We start from the raw sequence: 19701 nt of genomic DNA, 5'->3' as shown, positions 1-19701 counted from the left end.
ATAGGTTTTAAAAGCGAACAGCATGGAGCCTGACCAAACTGCGCGGATGCGCAGGCTGGTCTGGATCCATGCTGGTCGCATACCCACTATGTTGGTTTTCTCATGGCACGGCTCAATTTTGTTCTTGTGACGATTAAAATTTCCCAAAAGAAGAGATTGATTTTAATTAATATTAACTGATCTATAATCATAAAGGTATAATATATCAGTAAATGGAAACAATAGCCATTTCCAGTTATACATTTAATATCTAAATAGTGCGAAATTTATTATGATAGATGAATCCGTTGTTGGGGGATTATTCAAATGTTTTTGTTTGCTTGTGAGGATTGTCCATAAATCATGGCATTTAGATGCAGCAAATCTACATTTGTTCGGATAACGAGGACTTTTAATAGATATATAATGACATTTAATTATCCATTGACTTTGTACACTGAAATGTTTTTCTTGTTTCCTTATTTTCCATACTCCAAATGGATCAGAAAACATAACAACCCTGAGATCAAGTACATGGACATTTTTCGGCCGCTGCAAGCCTTTTTAACCCTTACCCTGCTAAATTTCTAAAATTGACTGGGCCATCATTCAATTTGGGCAATACCATTTGTTATTCGAAGGAGTGTTTACTGAAAAGTTACTGACTGAATAGCAAATAGTGCAGACCATGATCAGACTGCCCGGATGTGCAGGCTGATCTTGGTCTGCACTGGTCGCAAAGGCAGAATCACTTGCCGCCAGTAGGCTACAGGTTAAAGATAACTGTTTTGATAGTTAATAGGCGTAAATTATATAATTAAGAATTACGGTCCTTAGGAAGCACAGAACTTAATCAAGAAACGTCTTAGGAAACTCTTTTTGGCAGAGGTTGTTCGTACGAGGTAATGAAATGTGCAACCCCATCTTGCCACCTTGACCATCTCAAGCTGGCTAAAAGGCGTGGACGGTAGCTTGCATTTCCACTACCGTCCATGAACCTAACCGGCAACATTTTCGTTTATGTCGTGTTGGGCGACCTGTTGTTTTCCACTTTTTCTATCTTATAACATATAAATATTTTTGGAGAAATTTTATGTTCCAAGCATAATCCAAAATTACATTAGATCTGCCTTTCAAGAAGCTTCGAGTGTACACTGTGTGGCTGTTTGATTTATAAATAATTGACGAAAACACTTAATACAAATTCCAAACTGATATCAAAATGTGCCATGCATAATGCAAAACGGCTTTATCTTATTTGTTTAGACCTGCTAATGCAAATGTTCAATATTCATATTGTATGGACAAGATCAAGAGGTTTCATCAATATTTTACAGAACTCATGAGGACATTTAGATTAGGTTCAGTTTTAGTTTTCTGCTACATTTACCTTTTTATTTACAATTCATTGGGGACTGGAACATGCAAACACATTACAGGTTTTTGCATAAAAAGGCGACATCGCTAGAGCAGAAAGCTCAGCTTAACCTATTACATAGGCTGTAGAAGAGCTTCTGCTAAAATAAAACTTGGTATATTAAAGGAACTTCATGTTATTACGAAAAGATATAAATAACTAAACAATGAAATTTTGATAAGGTACGTCACTTTCAAATAGCCTTGCATTGCTCAACAAATGGGAAAATGTGGCTGATTTAGCCTGGCGCTTTTCAAGTAAAGACTGCAAATCGAGACACAGGAAAATGCGTACAGAATGTATGATTAATTTGCAAAACAGCTTAAGAATAGATTCAGTTACGACCTAAACATAGTGACTAATAATTTGAAAGCATGGTACTTTGATCAAAATTTATTCAGTTAGGTGAGACTGCACATTTTTTTGATGTTAATCATAATTAATTTAGGACCAGGACTTACTAGCTTTCTTCACAAATAAATGCTTTTGCGGAAAATCTGTTTCGATGTTGACTCGATTAGATATACGTTGTAACACTGCACATTTCTGTTGTCAACCACCGGTAATTGCGTGTTCCTTTGTGGTTTATTGGTCAAGTAAGCAGGAAACTATTTATTGCTGCAGCGTTCCCGACCAGGCGTGATTTTTGATGTTAAGAAACAAAATCTCATGTTCTTATGTTCATAATTTGGCAAAAGTTTTATTCTAAAGAAAAAATATTGTACAGTCCCTTTTAGCCAAACGCTTTTTGTAACGAGTCGTTTGATTGGTTCAAATAAAAATAGATTGGTGGAAATAAAAATAGCAATATTGGAAATCATATTATACAGAAAGATGAATTTGAATAGGCTGTCTTCAGATCTAACGTTTAGGAAGATCGAGAACTTTAGTAAGATTGACTGCTACCGTATATTTACTTGTAAGGGAGATGCGGCAACTCCATGCCTCCTGTAGCAATATTTTAATTTGCTTTTATCAATATCCGTCCTATTTTCGAACCGACATTTCAATGGATTATATTTGTTTTCAAGCCGGAAAAACTGTACTGCCGGTTATGTTTGAATACCTCTACCTGATTATTCTCGCTAACCTGCATAATATTGAGATGTACCTTTTGAACCCGTTATTTCAAACCCTACTTGATCGCATGTCATGAATTAACCAGAAAAAAACTCTTGGTCGAAGTTGTCAGACAAGCGATGAAATAATTAATCACTGATCAAAGTTTCTGTATGGCAGCATGGCATGCTTATACTATCCACTTGTCTCTCTGTTTCTTTCGTACTTCCACAAAATTAAATATATACTACATACTTACGTTAAATCGAACACCTGCATCGTCGTCATATTTCGTACAGTTTTTAAGCAGAATTGGAAAAAGATACCCTATGACGATTAGTTATAAGCTTGATTTACGAACTATTTTTGCATGTGTGTGCGAAGAAGTAAAATACGATCTTTTGTGACATCACTTCACATATGGGGAGAAACTGTCAGAGTACAATTGATATAGGTCCTCTTTCCGATTCTAGCTTGAATATATATGGACGTTTATCACAGAGGACCAATAATCAGAATTTAAAACCACGCTATTGATGTTTACGTCGAAAAGCCTTATCTTGTAATCAATTCAATTAATATAGGCAATATGTAGACTTTTCAATAGGCAATATAGCGCATATACCGAGCCAGTAGGTCAGAGGTCTGAAGAAACAACCAACTATTCAAGGTAGTATCTTAAACCTTACAAATAGACAGGTGATGCCATAATATACACGGTACAGTGCATCATATGTCAAAAGTCAATGCGTAGATGGAGCTCAAGAATCCGTTTTTTTCCCTCCTATTTTGTGTACAAAACGAGATTTGATAACAAAACAAAATCAAGGTATTGACTTCAAATTTGGCGTGCAGCTAGGTGAAAATAAGATGATGTGTTAATTGCATGCACCGTATCGATAGGTCAAAAGCCTGAGTCACAGCCATACCAAATTGGTCTCAATTTATTGACTTCAAACTTGGTATATAGGTACATGTTTAGGTGGTGATAAAGCGATGTGCAGAACATATAAAAATCTTTTTTAGCTTCTTTTGCCCTAGTATCCCGTATCCGCCGCCACACAATCCCTCTCCCCATCCCACTGCCGCGTTAACCCTCCCTTCTCAAACAAACACACAAGAAATCTTTACATTTTACTTCGTCCTTCGATGATCTAAAACGATTGTGTGGAGCTGTTGCTGATACTGTTTCAACTAAGGTATAATAAAAGTGTATCAACAAGTAAGATATAACACCGGTATGTCTATCAAAATAAAGCCGTTTTGCATTATACATGAGGAGGGATTGTGCCATCAACATTTTAACGTGCATCAAGTGTTTTTCCTCAATTATTCATTACTCAAACTGTCACATAGATCAGCCTAAAGTGTTGGGCTGGAAGAAGAATGGGACTTTTGCGTTTTGCATTGACATGTTTAATTTCTGCAAAAATAATTCACTATGTTTACGTCGAGTCTTGTGTTATGCTAAAAGACGAAAATACAGGCTTATTTCATTATCATGGAACATACAACTGACAATTTTTGTTTTCTTTTTTTCAAGAAGTTGCTTGCAATACCTTTAAACAATACAAAAAAGATACAATGAATATAAACTTTATTATCATATTGTCTTGTTAGTCTTACAAAATATCTTGATACATCTTTTCCTGATTAACGGGATCAGTACTGGTTTCACCGTTGTCTAATTGAAATATTCGTGTTATATCTTTGTGTCGCTTTGTGACAAATCTAAAGCTAACATATTTGTACAAAATATATTACATGGTTTGTGTGTTTGCAAATAACATGCAAACTTTTGTAGGCTTTAAATGTTGGAAAATGTAATAAGCTGGAACGTGTTCCGAAACGGATTTGAACTCTTTGTACGTCGACAAATCATTGCAGATAAAACTCATTATTGTAATGGTTTTTCAAGACATTCCATTTGTCAAATATCTAGAATCATTGTTTAGCTCACCTGACCGCGAAGTGCTCAAGGGTGAGCTATTGTAGTCAGTGGTTGTCCGTCGTGCGTCTTGCGTCATCCTTCAACATTTTCCTTTAAACAACATCTCCTCCTCCACGAGGCCAATTTTGATGAAACTTCACAGGAATGTTCCTTCGATGGTCTTCCTAATATTTTTTTTCAAAGAATTGAATTTCTTACATGGCAAACGAAAAGAAAAACATTTAAAAAAATTATTGTCCAAAACTGCAGGGCTTAGGGCTTTGATATCTAGTATGAAGCATCATTTAGGGGTCCTCTACCATGATTGTTCAAACTATCCCCCTAGGGCCAAATATGGTCCCGCCCTGGGGTAGGGTAACATGACTTATATAGATTTATATAGGGAAAAACTTTAAAACTGTTCTTGTCATAAACCACAGGGCCTACCGGTGTCAATTTATAAATTTGGTATGTGGCATGCTCTAGTGGTTCCCTAGCAATATTGTTAAAGTCATGACCCTGGGGTCAATGTAGGCCATACCCAGATGGTCCTTTGTTTTTGAAAGGCAATGGCAAAGAAAATTGGACAACAAATATAGTGTTTGTTACTAATTTCAATACTCATCTTGAATAGTCTAAATCATGACCCACTGACCTACTTTCTCATGTTTGAAGTTACAGCGTAAAAATTTGGACCACATATATAATTTTTGATACAGATTTCAATACTCTTCTTGAATAGTCTTCAATAAGACCTACTGACCTACTTTCTTGTTTTTAAAAGTATAGCATAGACATTTGGACAACGTTTAAAACTTTTGATACAGATTTCAATACTCATCAATATCAATATTCGTAACAGTGACCTACTGACCTACTTTCTTGTTTTTTAATCTACAGCAAAGAGATTTGATATTTTTTAAACAAATTTCATTAGTTATCTTGAATAATCATTACCATCACCTACTCATCTAGTTTTTTTGTTTTTGAAGCGTTAGCAAAGAATTTTTTTCAAGCAGGCAACTAAAATCAGGTGAGCGATATGGGATCATCATGACTTTCTTGTTCTTTTTTCTTATAAACCTATAACATAGAATACACTTTACTGTGCTAGCTCAGTTATTATTTGTACCAAAAAAATTTACAGTGAAAAGAGAAGCAAACACAAGATTTACATCAAATCATATATATTTAGTCAAAACGCATTACTATACAGCATTTAAATCATAGAATTGGTATCGATATTTTCTGGCGTTAGGCGAATAGAATATATATTAACCTATTCAACGTTTGTTTTTGCCTTCTACGGAAATAATTTGGGAGTATTTGCCCTGTGTGAAAGTGTAGACTGTATTGGATATTTGCTGAATCACTATAGTAATAAAATTCTTTTGAATACTGTGTGCAGTTTTATATATAATTTCATTTGTCATTTTTGGGGACTATACAGAACGGAATTCAACTATGGGTAAGTGGAAATAGCAACTGATAAGCAAGTTCAAAATTTTTTTTTGTAGCGGCACTTTATTGTTGCGCTGATGTTTTGTATTATAGGCAAATACAAAATACTATAAACTAGCAATGACAACTTATTTATTTTCTAATATATTAGCAAAAATGGTCGATTAATTGCAAAACAGCTGGAAAAAATAACTAGGTATCGGTAATTGGACATATATGTCTATCTCATATACAAATAAGAAGAAGAGAGAAAACAAAAATTAAATGTCAAAGAAATTTAAAAATTACATTGATATAACACTGATCGTTCTATGGGGTATGTTTAGGACATGCATTGACTTTTTTAAAGATTAATTTAAATTATCTCGTGCGCACGACATCTTATCTCGAGCGCACGATATCTTATCTCGAGCGCACGACATCTTATCTCGACATCTTATCTCGTGCGCACGACATTTTATCTATATATAAGGTACTTTGTGTGTATTCAGGTCATCAGTAAAAACATATGACTGCCTCCGTTTTTTGCACTTGTTTCGTTAGCATTTTTCAACAAAAATAAAATAAAATATACTTCGGCCTAGTCCCAGTAAATGTTTGTTTCATATACGATGAATGGCTACTTTATGATAATTTATCCAATTGATGAAATGTTGCTAAAATATCGTGTACTTTAACAGCTTATTGAAACTTAGTCTTTAACACTGTTTAGAGGCTTTAAAGTTATATTAATTTTTGTTCAAGTTACACTTTAATACATGCACACATTGTTTGAAAACTAAACGGAAAAAAAAACTAAATAAATAAGATTTTTTACAAAATGTACCTACATTTATTATAACTTTACAACTGTTTTTTTTTTTTTTTTTTTTTTTTTTTGCTTGTATTTGCTGTCATCGTTAGCAGGTTTTAGTACAGTAAAATTCAGATACAGCGAACATAGAAATAGCAAAAACTCGAATACAACGAATATTGTTTTGTTCTCAATTTTGTTGCTTTAAAATTCTTTATTTCATATAACAATCTTCGGATACGGTGAACTCGGTTGTGTGAAACTCGGTTATAAGAAACTCATGTTGAAATTTGAAAGCATTAAACGCAAAAGTAAATGCTTATAACAAACAGTTTCAGATGCGTGATAATGTGTTCATTTTACGTAAATTCATCAAAATAAATCTATTTTGGCATGCCTGTATCAATAATAAGAATCGGATATTTTATTTTAGAAAATAAACTTGACTGCAATGTTTGTACCAAACACCAGAAGGACTTTAAAAACGCCTCATCCATATATGGCAACTGTTTCATTCTTGCAACATGTATTCAAGCATTTCTATATTCACTTATTATTACTCATTAAATCTGACCCGATATGGTGGTTTCTTCTGTGATACTTGAAGCCTCACAGTTGTCGCTTGTGCACGTGAAGCCCGTGCTGTAATTCACGTTATACAAAATTATGAAAAGTAGATGTTATTACAAGCTGAAGTCGATAACAAACTCATGAACAACATTATTTTTATCAAAATTTCCCAATATCAATTCGTTTAAATCAGTATTGACTTCTATTCTTCTCAAAAGGAGAAGTTTCTCAAAAAAAATATTGAAACGCTATTAAACAAAAATATCAACACCAATCCGTATATTACGAACTCGGTTATGAGGAACAAATTTCCAAAGTCTAAATGAGCTTGCTTTATCCGAGTTTTACTTTTATTGGCTAACAGATTCAAATCTTAAAGAAGTTTCATTATTCTATCCTAAGCAAACAGAATTGTTTCGAACAAGCGATGTCCAAAATATAAAATACACACATTAGAATATGAAATTGAAAAATTATGCTTAATAGTAATGTGGCTGGTTACAAGATAATATTGTAGATTACTACGGAAAACATATTTATAATGATATGATTAATTTAACTTATAACTGATATCTATTGAAAAAGTTGCAATGCGATCTTGTCCTGAACGACTTCCAAAACATTGTCAAGTCATAAATCTATGGTAACCTGTATAACATTTGTTATATTGTCAGTTTACTAATATTGCTTAGCCTCTCCAATGGCACATAGTGTCACTGTTTACTCGTCAAATTTACATCTATCATCGATGACATTTTGTGGGATTGTCATGGTAACACAATAAGTAAGGTGAATGTTGCTAGGAGATGTCACCATATTGATGCTGGTTCTATATGGACTCAATTCATGCTCCTGGCTTATCTATATAATCTATGTGTCATTAACTCTATACCAGCTTTTCTTAAATAAGAGTTATATATCATTGTTCAGAAGGCAATGGTAAAAAGAACCCTGATAGATCACTGACGTTAAAAAAAGATATTGTAATATTTTATAAACAATTACTCTTAAAGAGTAATTTGATTTTATGCAGTTCTCTGACTTTAGAATTTATTTACATCTTTATGTACTGCCAGTTTTAAGATATGTAACATTATAATCAATATTGAAATTTTAGAAAACACGTAATCTCCCTCGTATTGTTAAATGACATTTTCATTTATACGTGTGATTTCTTGCTAGAACAAGAAAATGTAATATTTCAAATGGACACGACCTATACATCCAGTTGATCGAAATGGTTAAAGCGTGGACGTGTACAATCATAATTACATTGTGTAAAAAACAAGGATGAACAGAGAAAGTCAAATGGCATGTTCTAAAACGCATTCTTTCCAAATCGCAGCTAACCCACAGCCCATGCACACGACTAGCAGACCTAAAGTGTGTTCAGTAGGTGTTTTTTTCTCGATTAATGGCTTTTAACTTTAAGTTAAGATGGCCATTGGTACTGTCTCCAATGTAAGAATGAACGGACGGAAAATCTTAATAGAAGGACGCAAATGTATACATCTTGCATTATTTATCCAACAAAATCAATATGAAGATCCTTTGGAAGCATAGAATGCGACCAAGCAAAATTACAGCAGACTCGGTTTGATTGAGTCTGTTCATGAGAGGTACTGGAATGTGCAATACCTCTCACGCCCACTAGCACCGGCTTAAGCGGAACTCTATTACAGTGATATTACAGTGATATTCAATGGACCCCATGATACCAAAGGACCAGAAAATATAACAACACTGAATCCAAGTACGGGGAGACTTTTTATAGCCGCAACACGGTACTTATAGATTGTTGTTGTGATAGTTTATACAATCTAAATGAAGATCCTTTGGAAGCATGAAATGCAACCAAGCAAAATAATACCAGCCTTATAGAATTGTGTTGATCACACTATACATCTAACTCGCAAAATGTCTTCTGTCCTATGATATATGCTAATCACTGTTTCCTTTCATTGCCAACTATTTTCGGTACACCTTTGCCACTATCTTAGACAATGATTTTATCAGCTGCGTTAGAAAGTTACTGGAGAGTGGATATTTTTTCTGTGTGTGAACGTTTCCCCGAGTAGATCGATGGTATAATTGTTTGGGAGTAAATGTATCGTCCTTTTTCATGACGGGCTGTCTTATTTTATTATAGCTTGCTTGATTTAATATCTGTAATGATTCGTTTAAGCAATGATCTGTGAATGTGATCATTTGGGAATATTTTTTGTTGTTCTTTTCACTTAAAGACAGGTATAATTTCATTTAAAAACAAGATCCAGCAAAATATCAGGAAACATCGAAACAACTCGTTTTTTATCATCGTAACCGTATAACTAACTCACAGTATCTTGTTTTTCCTGTATCAACTCTTCTTTAAAGTACGTTAATGCCTCAGTTCTGAAAAAGTTAAAACACATTTTTAAAAGAAATGTAGTCTAATCTTCTACACGCATATTTTTGGTATCATTCCGGGCATATTTAGATCCATTGTATTACTCACATCATGTTTTTACAATACAAATAAAATTGTATTGTATGATACGTACTGTATCAAACTAAGTGTGAAGAATATGTTCAGTGTATACTTAACAGAAGTCTGACGCAAAAGTAAAATACTGCTCAATTCGAAACATGGTTTAACCGGTAATCCCGACGCCATACGAAAAAAAAAAAAACGCAGATGTAAATAAGTAGTTTCAGTTTTTCCAGTTCTTGCAAATCAACTTTTGTTTTGTAGGGAACTGACATTGCTAACAATTACAACTGCTATTCTGTAAACGATCGATATGTTTTAGAAATATCATAACAATTTCTTCAATCTGACAAATTGAACAAAAGTTCAAAGTTTTACACAAACGTCATTGTTAAGGAAGTAGTATGCCTTATCATTTGTTTATGCGCATGCCCAACCGGAAGCTATCGTGAGGATGTACGACAATGTTTACAACAAACTGAATATGTTTGTATATACATTCTTCTGAGATAAAATCCTTAAAATGTCTCTGATACGATGATTAATAGTTTAATGATGCTGAAATATGGATAAATTACCGTAGATACGCTACAAAACATTATTGCGTTAAAATGACGTCATGGACGTCAAATAAAATGACGTCATGACGTTACGCGTCAGTTACTGCGAAAAAATGATAGCTTTAATCTTCAAAGTACGTAATTTCTGAGCATTCTTTGAACGGTATTTATTTACCGAAACATGTTTATGATTCTTTCGATTTTAATAATGATCAGATTTTTTCCCGTCTTAGAATAGAATCATCAACTTCGCAAATTTCGACGGATAACAATGAAACCGAAATACACTTTAAAGTATTCAATATTCGTATTTTCTTTTTTTTTTTTCAATATAATACCTTTAGAAGGTCATGTGCTTCAAACTTGGATAAAATTGTTCTTGAAAGGAAAGAGATAAAAGAAATTGAGATTGTAGCAGCTAAAACATTAAATTTCACGAAATACAATAAATTGCTATGGTTCAATTAATTTGACTAGACCCTGGTGACAAGGTAAAATACCTTCTTAATGAACAATCTGAAATATTTAGTCTTTTGGTTCAGCAAACGAGTCATCCCAGAGCATCTGAGTTTAGTGATAGTTAGGTATCGAGAACACAGGCGCATGCAATGACTACAAGACAGTGTTACATGCATGCATTTACCTGAATTCACGAAAGCCAACATTCAACTTCAATGACTGTCTGATGTAAATACTACCGGCCGTTTTCGACAGTCATATGTTTGCACCTTTGTCTGTTTAATGGCTAACTTTGTTTTTCAAAAAGTACGTAGAATTCGGAAGTTGTACCTAGATGCTCCGAAAAACACATCTATTAAACCAAATGATTAGTATTTTCACAGATTGTTCGTTAACAAAAACATTTGCTTTAAACCGTTACTTTTTGTTCGGTTTCTCAGACTAAAGATCGTTTTCTGTCCACAAGTTGTATATGTAAGCCATGCCCGTTCTTCAAAATAACTATTAAGTGGATTTGCAAGGATTGGTTTCTTAACAATAGAAATGAATGAAATAGTAAACCTACCAATTTACATCGGTGTTATTTTCCATCAGGATTATTTGTCCATCGGGCGTCGGGATTGCCGGATATCTAGTGTCGAACAAAAAAACAGGACTTGATCGATAACACTGCTAATTTTGAAAGATCATTTGCAGTGTCACTACACGCTACAAGACTAAATGTTTGGACTGTTTTTACATTGTTTCTTTTAGCCATTAAATAAGATGCCGCTTTATTATCTCAGAATTAGACTTATCGGTCAGCCAGTGTACGATAAGCTTGTCATATCATATCATAAATGGTAGCCCAAAATTTGTTGTCTCTGGTTTAGGTAAAAAAAATGCATCGAACACTGAACAGGAAATATGATCCGTTAAACTAAACTTAACATTGCAACATATTATAAACAGAGGAAACATCAAAAATAAACTATAAATTCATTAGCAACCATTGCTTAACAGCTTAACCACTTGAAGGCTTAGGGAACCGCCTTTGTATAACGCTATTCAGTCGGAAAATAAAACACTAGCATAAATTAAAGACATGCTTGTAGTGTAAAACAAAATATAAAGTGTATTATGTAGGCAAACTTGATTTAGGGATCTAAAAATGTATAATGAAGTTAATGTTCATGGACAATATACTATAACAAATAAGATATATGAAGAAGAATAATGTTTTGGATATAACTCAGAATGTAAAACGCAAATCCAAGGATTATGATGCTATCGACTCTCAAAGTAACCTCCTAGCAAATGGCAGAAACGTACATTTTTGTATACCATTTACACTAAAACTGTTTTGTAATACATTTTTCTCTTTCCCTCTAGTCTGTTTTTTTTTCTCAACGTCCTCAGACAAGACAATGTAGTTTTTGCTTCTGTTCATGAATTAGTTATGATTCTATTTTCAGGGTAAATGTAGCGTCTCACATCTGTATAATGTAATCAATACAAGTAACGCGAGCATTGCCACTTGTCAGCCTCTATCACATTCAATAAAAACGCTTTACGTAGAATAATGAAAACAATAGATTTGTATAACTGAGAGACATTTCATAAAGTATCACTGTTTTGATATCAAAACAAAAAATATATGGATCAAAGGAAGCCACAAGGTTGATGACTTAAGAATAATTATGTGTTGTTTTAACGACTTTCGTTCGCTGGACTGAGTACTTAAACATCTCTAATCAAATTTACTACATTTATCATGATATCCAAGTTTAATAAGTGCGAAGATGTCAATGCTTTGTCAACGGTATTTTATATGTAAACAAAAAAGTAAAATATTCTTGCGGTAAATCTGGAATAAGTGTACGTCATTACAAGAAACGATATTCTATCCCTTAAGATTTGATACAAGTGTCCCGGATTTCAAGACACTGTATCAGATATCATAAACCCATTTCTGGCAGTTAATTTCAAGATCTATGTGTTTAGATTGTAACTATGCTTAAAATGTTTACCCCATAAGAGCAAAACGCATGCGACTGTTTATGCATTCCAAACGACTTTGCTGTAACAAAAAGTGTAAAATCAGATATAAATAAAAGCTTGTTTAATTTTTTTGCGTCATTGGATCCTAAGTCAAGTTGAATGAAATAGCAATTTTCCAGCTTTAATATTAAGGTGTAGGAAAGCTCCACTTGTGCATCCTGATTTCAAAACTTGCAAGGATGTTTCATGTTAAGAGCCACAAACAGTCTCATACGATATAATACACATCTGGTCTGAATAAGACTTATTATCTACAGTACTAGCCAGTATTCGATGGTATTGATGTACATTTTTGTATTTTACTCTGGAACAATGTCGGTATCAGCTGACATAAAAATGATACACTGCCGGCGAACATTTTCGACCATCATTCAGTTAAAGATCAAACCTTTATGAGAACGAATAATTACACATGTTTTGATTATATAAACTGGCACTATAACTTTTATCAGCGCATTTAAATGACACTCTATGGTAAGTGTTTTGTTCTGTTTCTCAGATATCCAAACTGTGACCAAAATGATAGTTGTATTATTATAAGACGTTAGTATATTATTGAATTATTTACAACTGATGGGCATGGCCAGTTAATATGCAAGTGTGAGGGTTATATTTCATTTTGCCATACGTCATTAAAGTTTTATCTAAAACCTTGTTTATGCTCCATTGTGTCAGGTAAAACATGTGATACAGATAAAAAAATATCTGATAAATCATTAATGATTTTTTAAAACATTTTGCTTGTGTTTATATATTCTACTTCCGTTTTATAAAATGCATTATTTGTCCATGTATGGCATTTTTAAGTTGTTTAATAATTCTAAAAGCTAAATTAGTTAATAAGAAGTATAATGGTTTAAACTGGTGGAGATAAATTAAAAATTACTGGAGATTTAATAGTTAGCAGACACTCTAGCAGATTGTTTCTATAAAAATTTTATTGTCCTTTGATCAGGACATAAAAACTGTTCAGCAGTCGTCGAATAAAAATGTAATATTTGTATTAAAATGTTCGCAGTTAATTTTAGTCAAAGAATAAACACTCAGTGAGGGAGTTACACTGTGGTTTTATGTTTAGAAATGAAACATGGGTTTTGTCTAGTAATACTTCGCAATCTGGTTTTGGTACTTAACTGGTCAATATGTGTTAATATTTTATCTTTAGTTATAAGCTTCTTCTTTACTTTTGTAACGGATTGATAAAGAGAAAATTGAGAAAAAATCCAATCATTTTTCAATCTTCTATTTTGTTCACCAGGGGTTGTCACGATGAGAGATGAAATATATAACAGTAATCGTGATAAAATAGTATTACGGACCAAATAAACCTTAGGTAATTGGTAATTACAACCTACACTGTCAATAAAAGATGTTTTTACCACTGAATCTTTCTAAAAACGTAATTGCAAATGCACAGGTATACAGGCAGGTAATTCTTTTCGTTATAAACAATAGTGTCACTGAAAAAATACATAAACATTTGTAATGACGTTGAGGAATACGCATATCCTGTGACTTAAAAATGTGACTTATGATAACGCTTCAATGAGAATACACAAAAGAACGTCATCATACTGAATAAATGAATAAATACACCCTTAATAAGGTAGCTAAACACTAGAGGATAATTGATCCAAACATTTCGAGATTTTTGAGCGGAAACTAAAAAAGCAAACAGACGGACGGGCGACCAGCACCTCTATATAATACGACCCGTCTGAATATTTAGCATGCTTGTGACCGTTATCATCTTTACTGTGAAACTTCAAATTAAACAGGGTATATGTTCTTGTACAAAAGGTCCTTGCGATAACATTAGCGGTCATGCACTGTCCATGAGCAATGGGCAAGTACTTGCCAAATAGAGGGTTGTGGGTCAAGTCATTCTCAAACTAATTTTATACTAACATTGTCTGTGATCTTGACCTCTAACCACTGACATCTAAAGAAGAGTTACAAGCAGTGAAAAATGTGTTTGCCTCTGAGGATCGTATGTCAAGGCACTCTCAAAATATTAAGTTGAAACCTTTTTTTTACTTACATGTACAATAAAAATCAATAGGGATCAATCACTATGGACTAACATTGCAAGAAGCATTATTTAAACTCGATTAGAAAATACTACAATATAAACACACACTTCAAAGTGAATGTACATGTGAATAATACATCATCTGAATGAATACTTAAATCACTCAAGTTAAAAGTGAACAGATAGATATTCATAAGATTAATACACATTTTGTCCGGCATTCACGTTGAAACACTGTTAAAACTAACAATAATTGTGTCCACACGAAATGAGGTACAACTTAAAGAAGTGTCTAAAAATCCGTAGATGCTATGAGTTCACCTTGTTCTAGACGTTTATAATGCAGTATCTGTAAATTAGTTGACTTCATACAAAATAGAAATGTTTAAGAAAACTGGCACACGAGTTGAGACCTATACAATGCAATTCATTTCCTCTAAATTATTCATATCATTCCTTCAATGATGATACAAATGTATATTTTATACGAAAATGTTATTTTATGAACGCTGTCTTATAAAGTGCCTCGTAAATATACTTGTCTATTATTTCTACTATTCTACATAAGCGGTTTTTGATAGAAGCGGACAAATGGTAATGCTCGCCTAACTCGTATCGGTTACATATAGGGATGAGAGACGCTAAATTTACCTGAAAGTAGAATAACTTATTCATGAACTGAAAAAAAGCAATAACGAGATTTTCACAAGTCCCGGAAAATAAAAGAATCAACGTAATAGGGAGCTATCTGTTTTAAACCAGTTTTACGAGTGCAAAGTCACGGTATCTTTACATTGCTTTTGCATATACATAACTCGTTTGTCAAGAATTCTCAGACGATATTTTTGCATTTACTCTAAGCATTAGCCACGGCAAAATATACGTGACTCGACGTTAGAACGTTTGCTTTATCAACAATAATATACAGAAAAGAAATAAATCGTGGTGTAGTCATTTCTGTGTGGCTATGCAATACACTGTGAAATACATGGTTGTGTTTCAATGATGCATGAAGGTCTATATACATTTCGACGTCCATGTACTTAATATGAACTTCTTCATCACTTTTTTCTGAATTATATTTTATCTTCATAACACAGTATACCTCCGTGATGGACACATGCTTAACGACATACAATTCAGATGGTTTTACTTATTGCCGAATCTTTCAGTATAACGTTCTTATAATTTGACTCCTTTTACCCCAAACAAAAGTCCTTCAATGCAGATGTATAAGCTTCCAGGGCACATTTTGTTATAACATATAATATTTCTGTATCTTAATCTATCATGTACCCAGTAAATTATATATATCCCTTTGTGTGTTTGGTTATTTTATCCTAAATCTGCATAGTATATATTGGATAAAAATGCTAAAACGCAAAATCGATATCTCGGACTTCTTATGAATTGTATTCATTCGTTTCATAAAAACAGCTTTTTTTGTGCATTTTGTGACTCTAAAATAATAGGATGTGGTAATAAAATTAATGAAATTATATTTCTGCGTAACTTGATATTTTGGTAGTTTTGATACTATTAACAAACTGTTGGTCAGATTGTGTGCTGAATTTCAAAACAAAGTACTTTTAGTGACTCTGGCTAAATAGCAAATAGCGGACTAGCTGTTTTCTTCAGTATATGATTTAATACTACAGACGACTGCTTTGAAATGCTGTGTACTATTAGTCCGACCAATATCCAGTCACTGCCTTGCTAAATTGTTCAACTACTTAAGAAATAATATATCTCATCAAGTGATTTGCTCTTGAATAAATCATTGTTTGGAGTTCAGATGCGAAGGAAATATATCACGAGGGCGTAGCCCGAGTGATATAATAATACGCATCTGAACGACAAACAATGATTTATTCAAGAGCAAATCACTAAATGAGATATATTATATCGATTCTAACACGTTACCAAGGACTTTAAAGTACATCCTTGACGGCATTTATTAAATATTTGCCCGTTTTCAATTGATTTCTTTTCCAGCGCGCCGCTATATGCCGTTTAACGCTATGACGTAATATTGTGACGTCAGAACAGTGAATTGTCGTATATTAATTCACTGTTTCCAGTCTTCTTTGTTTAATAGGAAAATGAATCGGATCGTGTTAGAATAATGAATAATAGAGTTCCGCTTAAGCCAGTGTAAGGGCGCATGAGGGATGTTGAGCATTTTATTACCTCTCATGACTCAGTCAAACCGAGTGTGCTATCATGTTTGTTTGGTTGCGTTCTCTGCTTCCAACTGATCTACTTATAGATTTTATTGGTACAGTTCTAGAAGACAATTGTTTTTACAGATTGACTCATTGTTAATATATATCAAACCAATTGCGGTTAAGTGTGATAGGCATTAAATCATTAAACCACTTTCTTTTAATCTGCGGAAATTATACTCGGATAGGAGAACGATACATGTTCTCTCCATATTTACTTTTTTCCCCAATGGTAACTAAGCTGTTCTAATACAAACCGGTGACTGACATGACACTCAGTATAGATGATAAAAGCATTAGCATGTTTTCTATGGCGATCAGATTTCACGTTTTAAGTAGCACATACGCCATAGCAGTGATAAATATGTTGTTGATTTTTGATGTTTGTATTTCTCTCTAATATACAGCTTTTAGACTTAAGCAGACATGACGAACTCCCATGCAAACATGATGAAACTGAAGAGCTCTTAGTTTGCAGCCCTTAAATTAAATATATAAACACTTTTCGAGTATGTGTTATATTTATCTGTCATTTTCAATTTATGTTCAAAAAATAGGTTTGGAGTCAATCTCAAAATCAAGATAGATAGAACATTGTCTGGTTTTGTCTGTTTTCGTTCATCCATCTTTCCAGATCTGCCTTTCGTGCATGTATTCCTTATTCCCTATCAGTAAATGACAGAGCCGCCTTTTTATGTGCATGGAATTTACTGTTAGTTTATGGAAACCTATTCCAACAGACAAACACAAATATCCTGTCTATGATTCGTATGCTGTAAAGTAAGATGTAAGGACATAATTGAAGCATAAAAGAACGTCCTAATATCATAAATCTATATAACCTCAAGTGTCATTGAAATATTCAACAGCCTTTGGTAATTAATACTGCTATACTAATAGAAGTTGTGGAAGTTTTTGATATATCATATAGACTTCGAATATCACACTTCTCGTACTAGACCGGGAACTGACATGTTTGAAGGTGATAAAAGCGTTATCATATTTTTCCCGTCGATCAGTTTTCGCATCTCAAGCGGCACATAACTAAATGTTATTTAGTGTTTTATCTGCGAAACATTCAAAATCAAAAGCTGGAACTATGAACGACAACTCTGTGATTTAAAAGTAATATGAATAATTAATGCTATCATTTTAAATGCATTAACTGAAGTACTAAATGTATTAAATGATTTTGTGATTTAAATGTCAATTTCAAGATGGATTAAGTGTTCTTACAATTTCTATACAATTGGAGTTATTCAATAATACATTGTTATAAAGTTCCGCTTGCGCATGTAATAGGGGTTATGGGTGGTTTGATGGTTGCTGTACACTTCACTACCTCTCCTAGACTGTACACTTCATTACCTCTCCTAGACAGTACACTTCATTACCTCTCCTAGACTGTACACTTCATTACCTCTCCTAGACTGTACACGTCTTTACCTCTCCTAGACTGTACACGTCTTTACCTCTCCTAGACTGTACACTTCATTACCTCTCCTAGACTGTACACTTCATTACCTCTCCTAGACTGTACACTTCATTACCTCTCCTAGCCTGTACACTTCTTTACCTCTCCTAGACTGTACACTTCATTACCTCTCCTAGACTGTACACTTCATTACCTCCCCTAGACTGTATACTTCATTACCTCTCCTAGACTGTACACTTCATTACCTCTCCTAGACTGTACACGTCTTTACCTCTTCTAGACAGTCTCAATTAATTTACAAGGCACAAGACAACAGTCGTTATTCGTGAGGTCGACGTTTATAGTTAGAAAGATTTGCAGCAGAAACCTTAATTTATAAAAGTAGCAAGAGTCAAATAAATTTAGACATAAAGACAATATGCAGGAGGATACGAATAAATATCCAACCACTCCAACCACTTGCCAACAACATGAAAATAGCAACGGATTTGAGTTTTTAAAGAAAGTATTTAATAAAAATGTTTCATACCGTAGGTGAAGACAAACGCTTGCAATTACTTAAAAGGCATGCGATTTATCGCGTCATCTCCAACATCATTTGCCTGAATATGTCTAAAACTCAAGTGTTAAACTGTCTCCATATTGTATAAAAATATATATTTGCTTTGAATCAGTGCGCTTTGATAACAATTCAAAGACATATTTTACTACGGTTTTGTCTTCCATCGTCGATACTTCAAACTACAAGTTTATTGCCTCTCAGAAAACAAAAGGTCGTTTAGCGTTATGTTACAGAACATTATCAGTTTTAAAGATAAAATCACGGCGGTTAAATATGTCAGCATGTAATCTCTAATACCATTTTATTCAATGCGACTGGAAAAAGTGTAATATTTTGCAATAGCAGCGGTATGCATAAACTGTACCTTACTCTAGTCAGAAAGATTTGTGTATGTACCCGTAAATTCTTGGGACACAGGGCTACAAAAGACTTAGTGTGTGATGAATGTAGACATAATTTGTTATGAACCTGCTGCCCCCAATTTCGTATCAATACCAAACATAAAAGTAGGAAATGCAGTGCGTGGTTTAAACCTCATTTAACAGTGCAGGTCTACATACAAATGGGACTGGAGTCAAATCTAGTTAAAATGATCGATATGCCTGGGCCGACAATATCCCACGTTGCAAACTTTAAAAATTTGTGTTCAAAGCCGCCCTTTTACATGTTCGTTTCTCAACCTGATTTGCACTTATACTTGTAATATAGT

General features: G+C 33.6%; 1 protein-coding gene across 4 annotated transcripts in view; it reads left to right on the top strand.

The window, feature by feature from the left end:
- LOC123547155 (Kv channel-interacting protein 4-like) overlaps positions 1–19701 on the top strand; it is a 548972-nt gene that overhangs the window by 94868 nt on the left and 434403 nt on the right. For 2 of the 4 annotated variants that reach the window (XM_053551433.1, XM_053551429.1), the window contains exon 1: positions 5835–5853. The exons of the other annotated variants lie outside the window; for them this stretch is intronic. In XM_053551433.1, coding sequence (XP_053407408.1) covers positions 5850–5853 — 4 coding nt within the window. In that variant the 5' untranslated portion in view covers positions 5835–5849. Of the gene's footprint in view, positions 1–5834; positions 5854–19701 lie in introns of those variants that run through there. 4 annotated transcript variants of the gene reach the window in all.

Source organism: Mercenaria mercenaria, chromosome 9 (assembly GCF_021730395.1).
Source record: "Mercenaria mercenaria strain notata chromosome 9, MADL_Memer_1, whole genome shotgun sequence".
Taxonomy (NCBI): Eukaryota; Metazoa; Mollusca; class Bivalvia; order Venerida; family Veneridae; genus Mercenaria; species Mercenaria mercenaria.
This window is presented reverse-complemented; position numbering and strand designations above follow the sequence as displayed.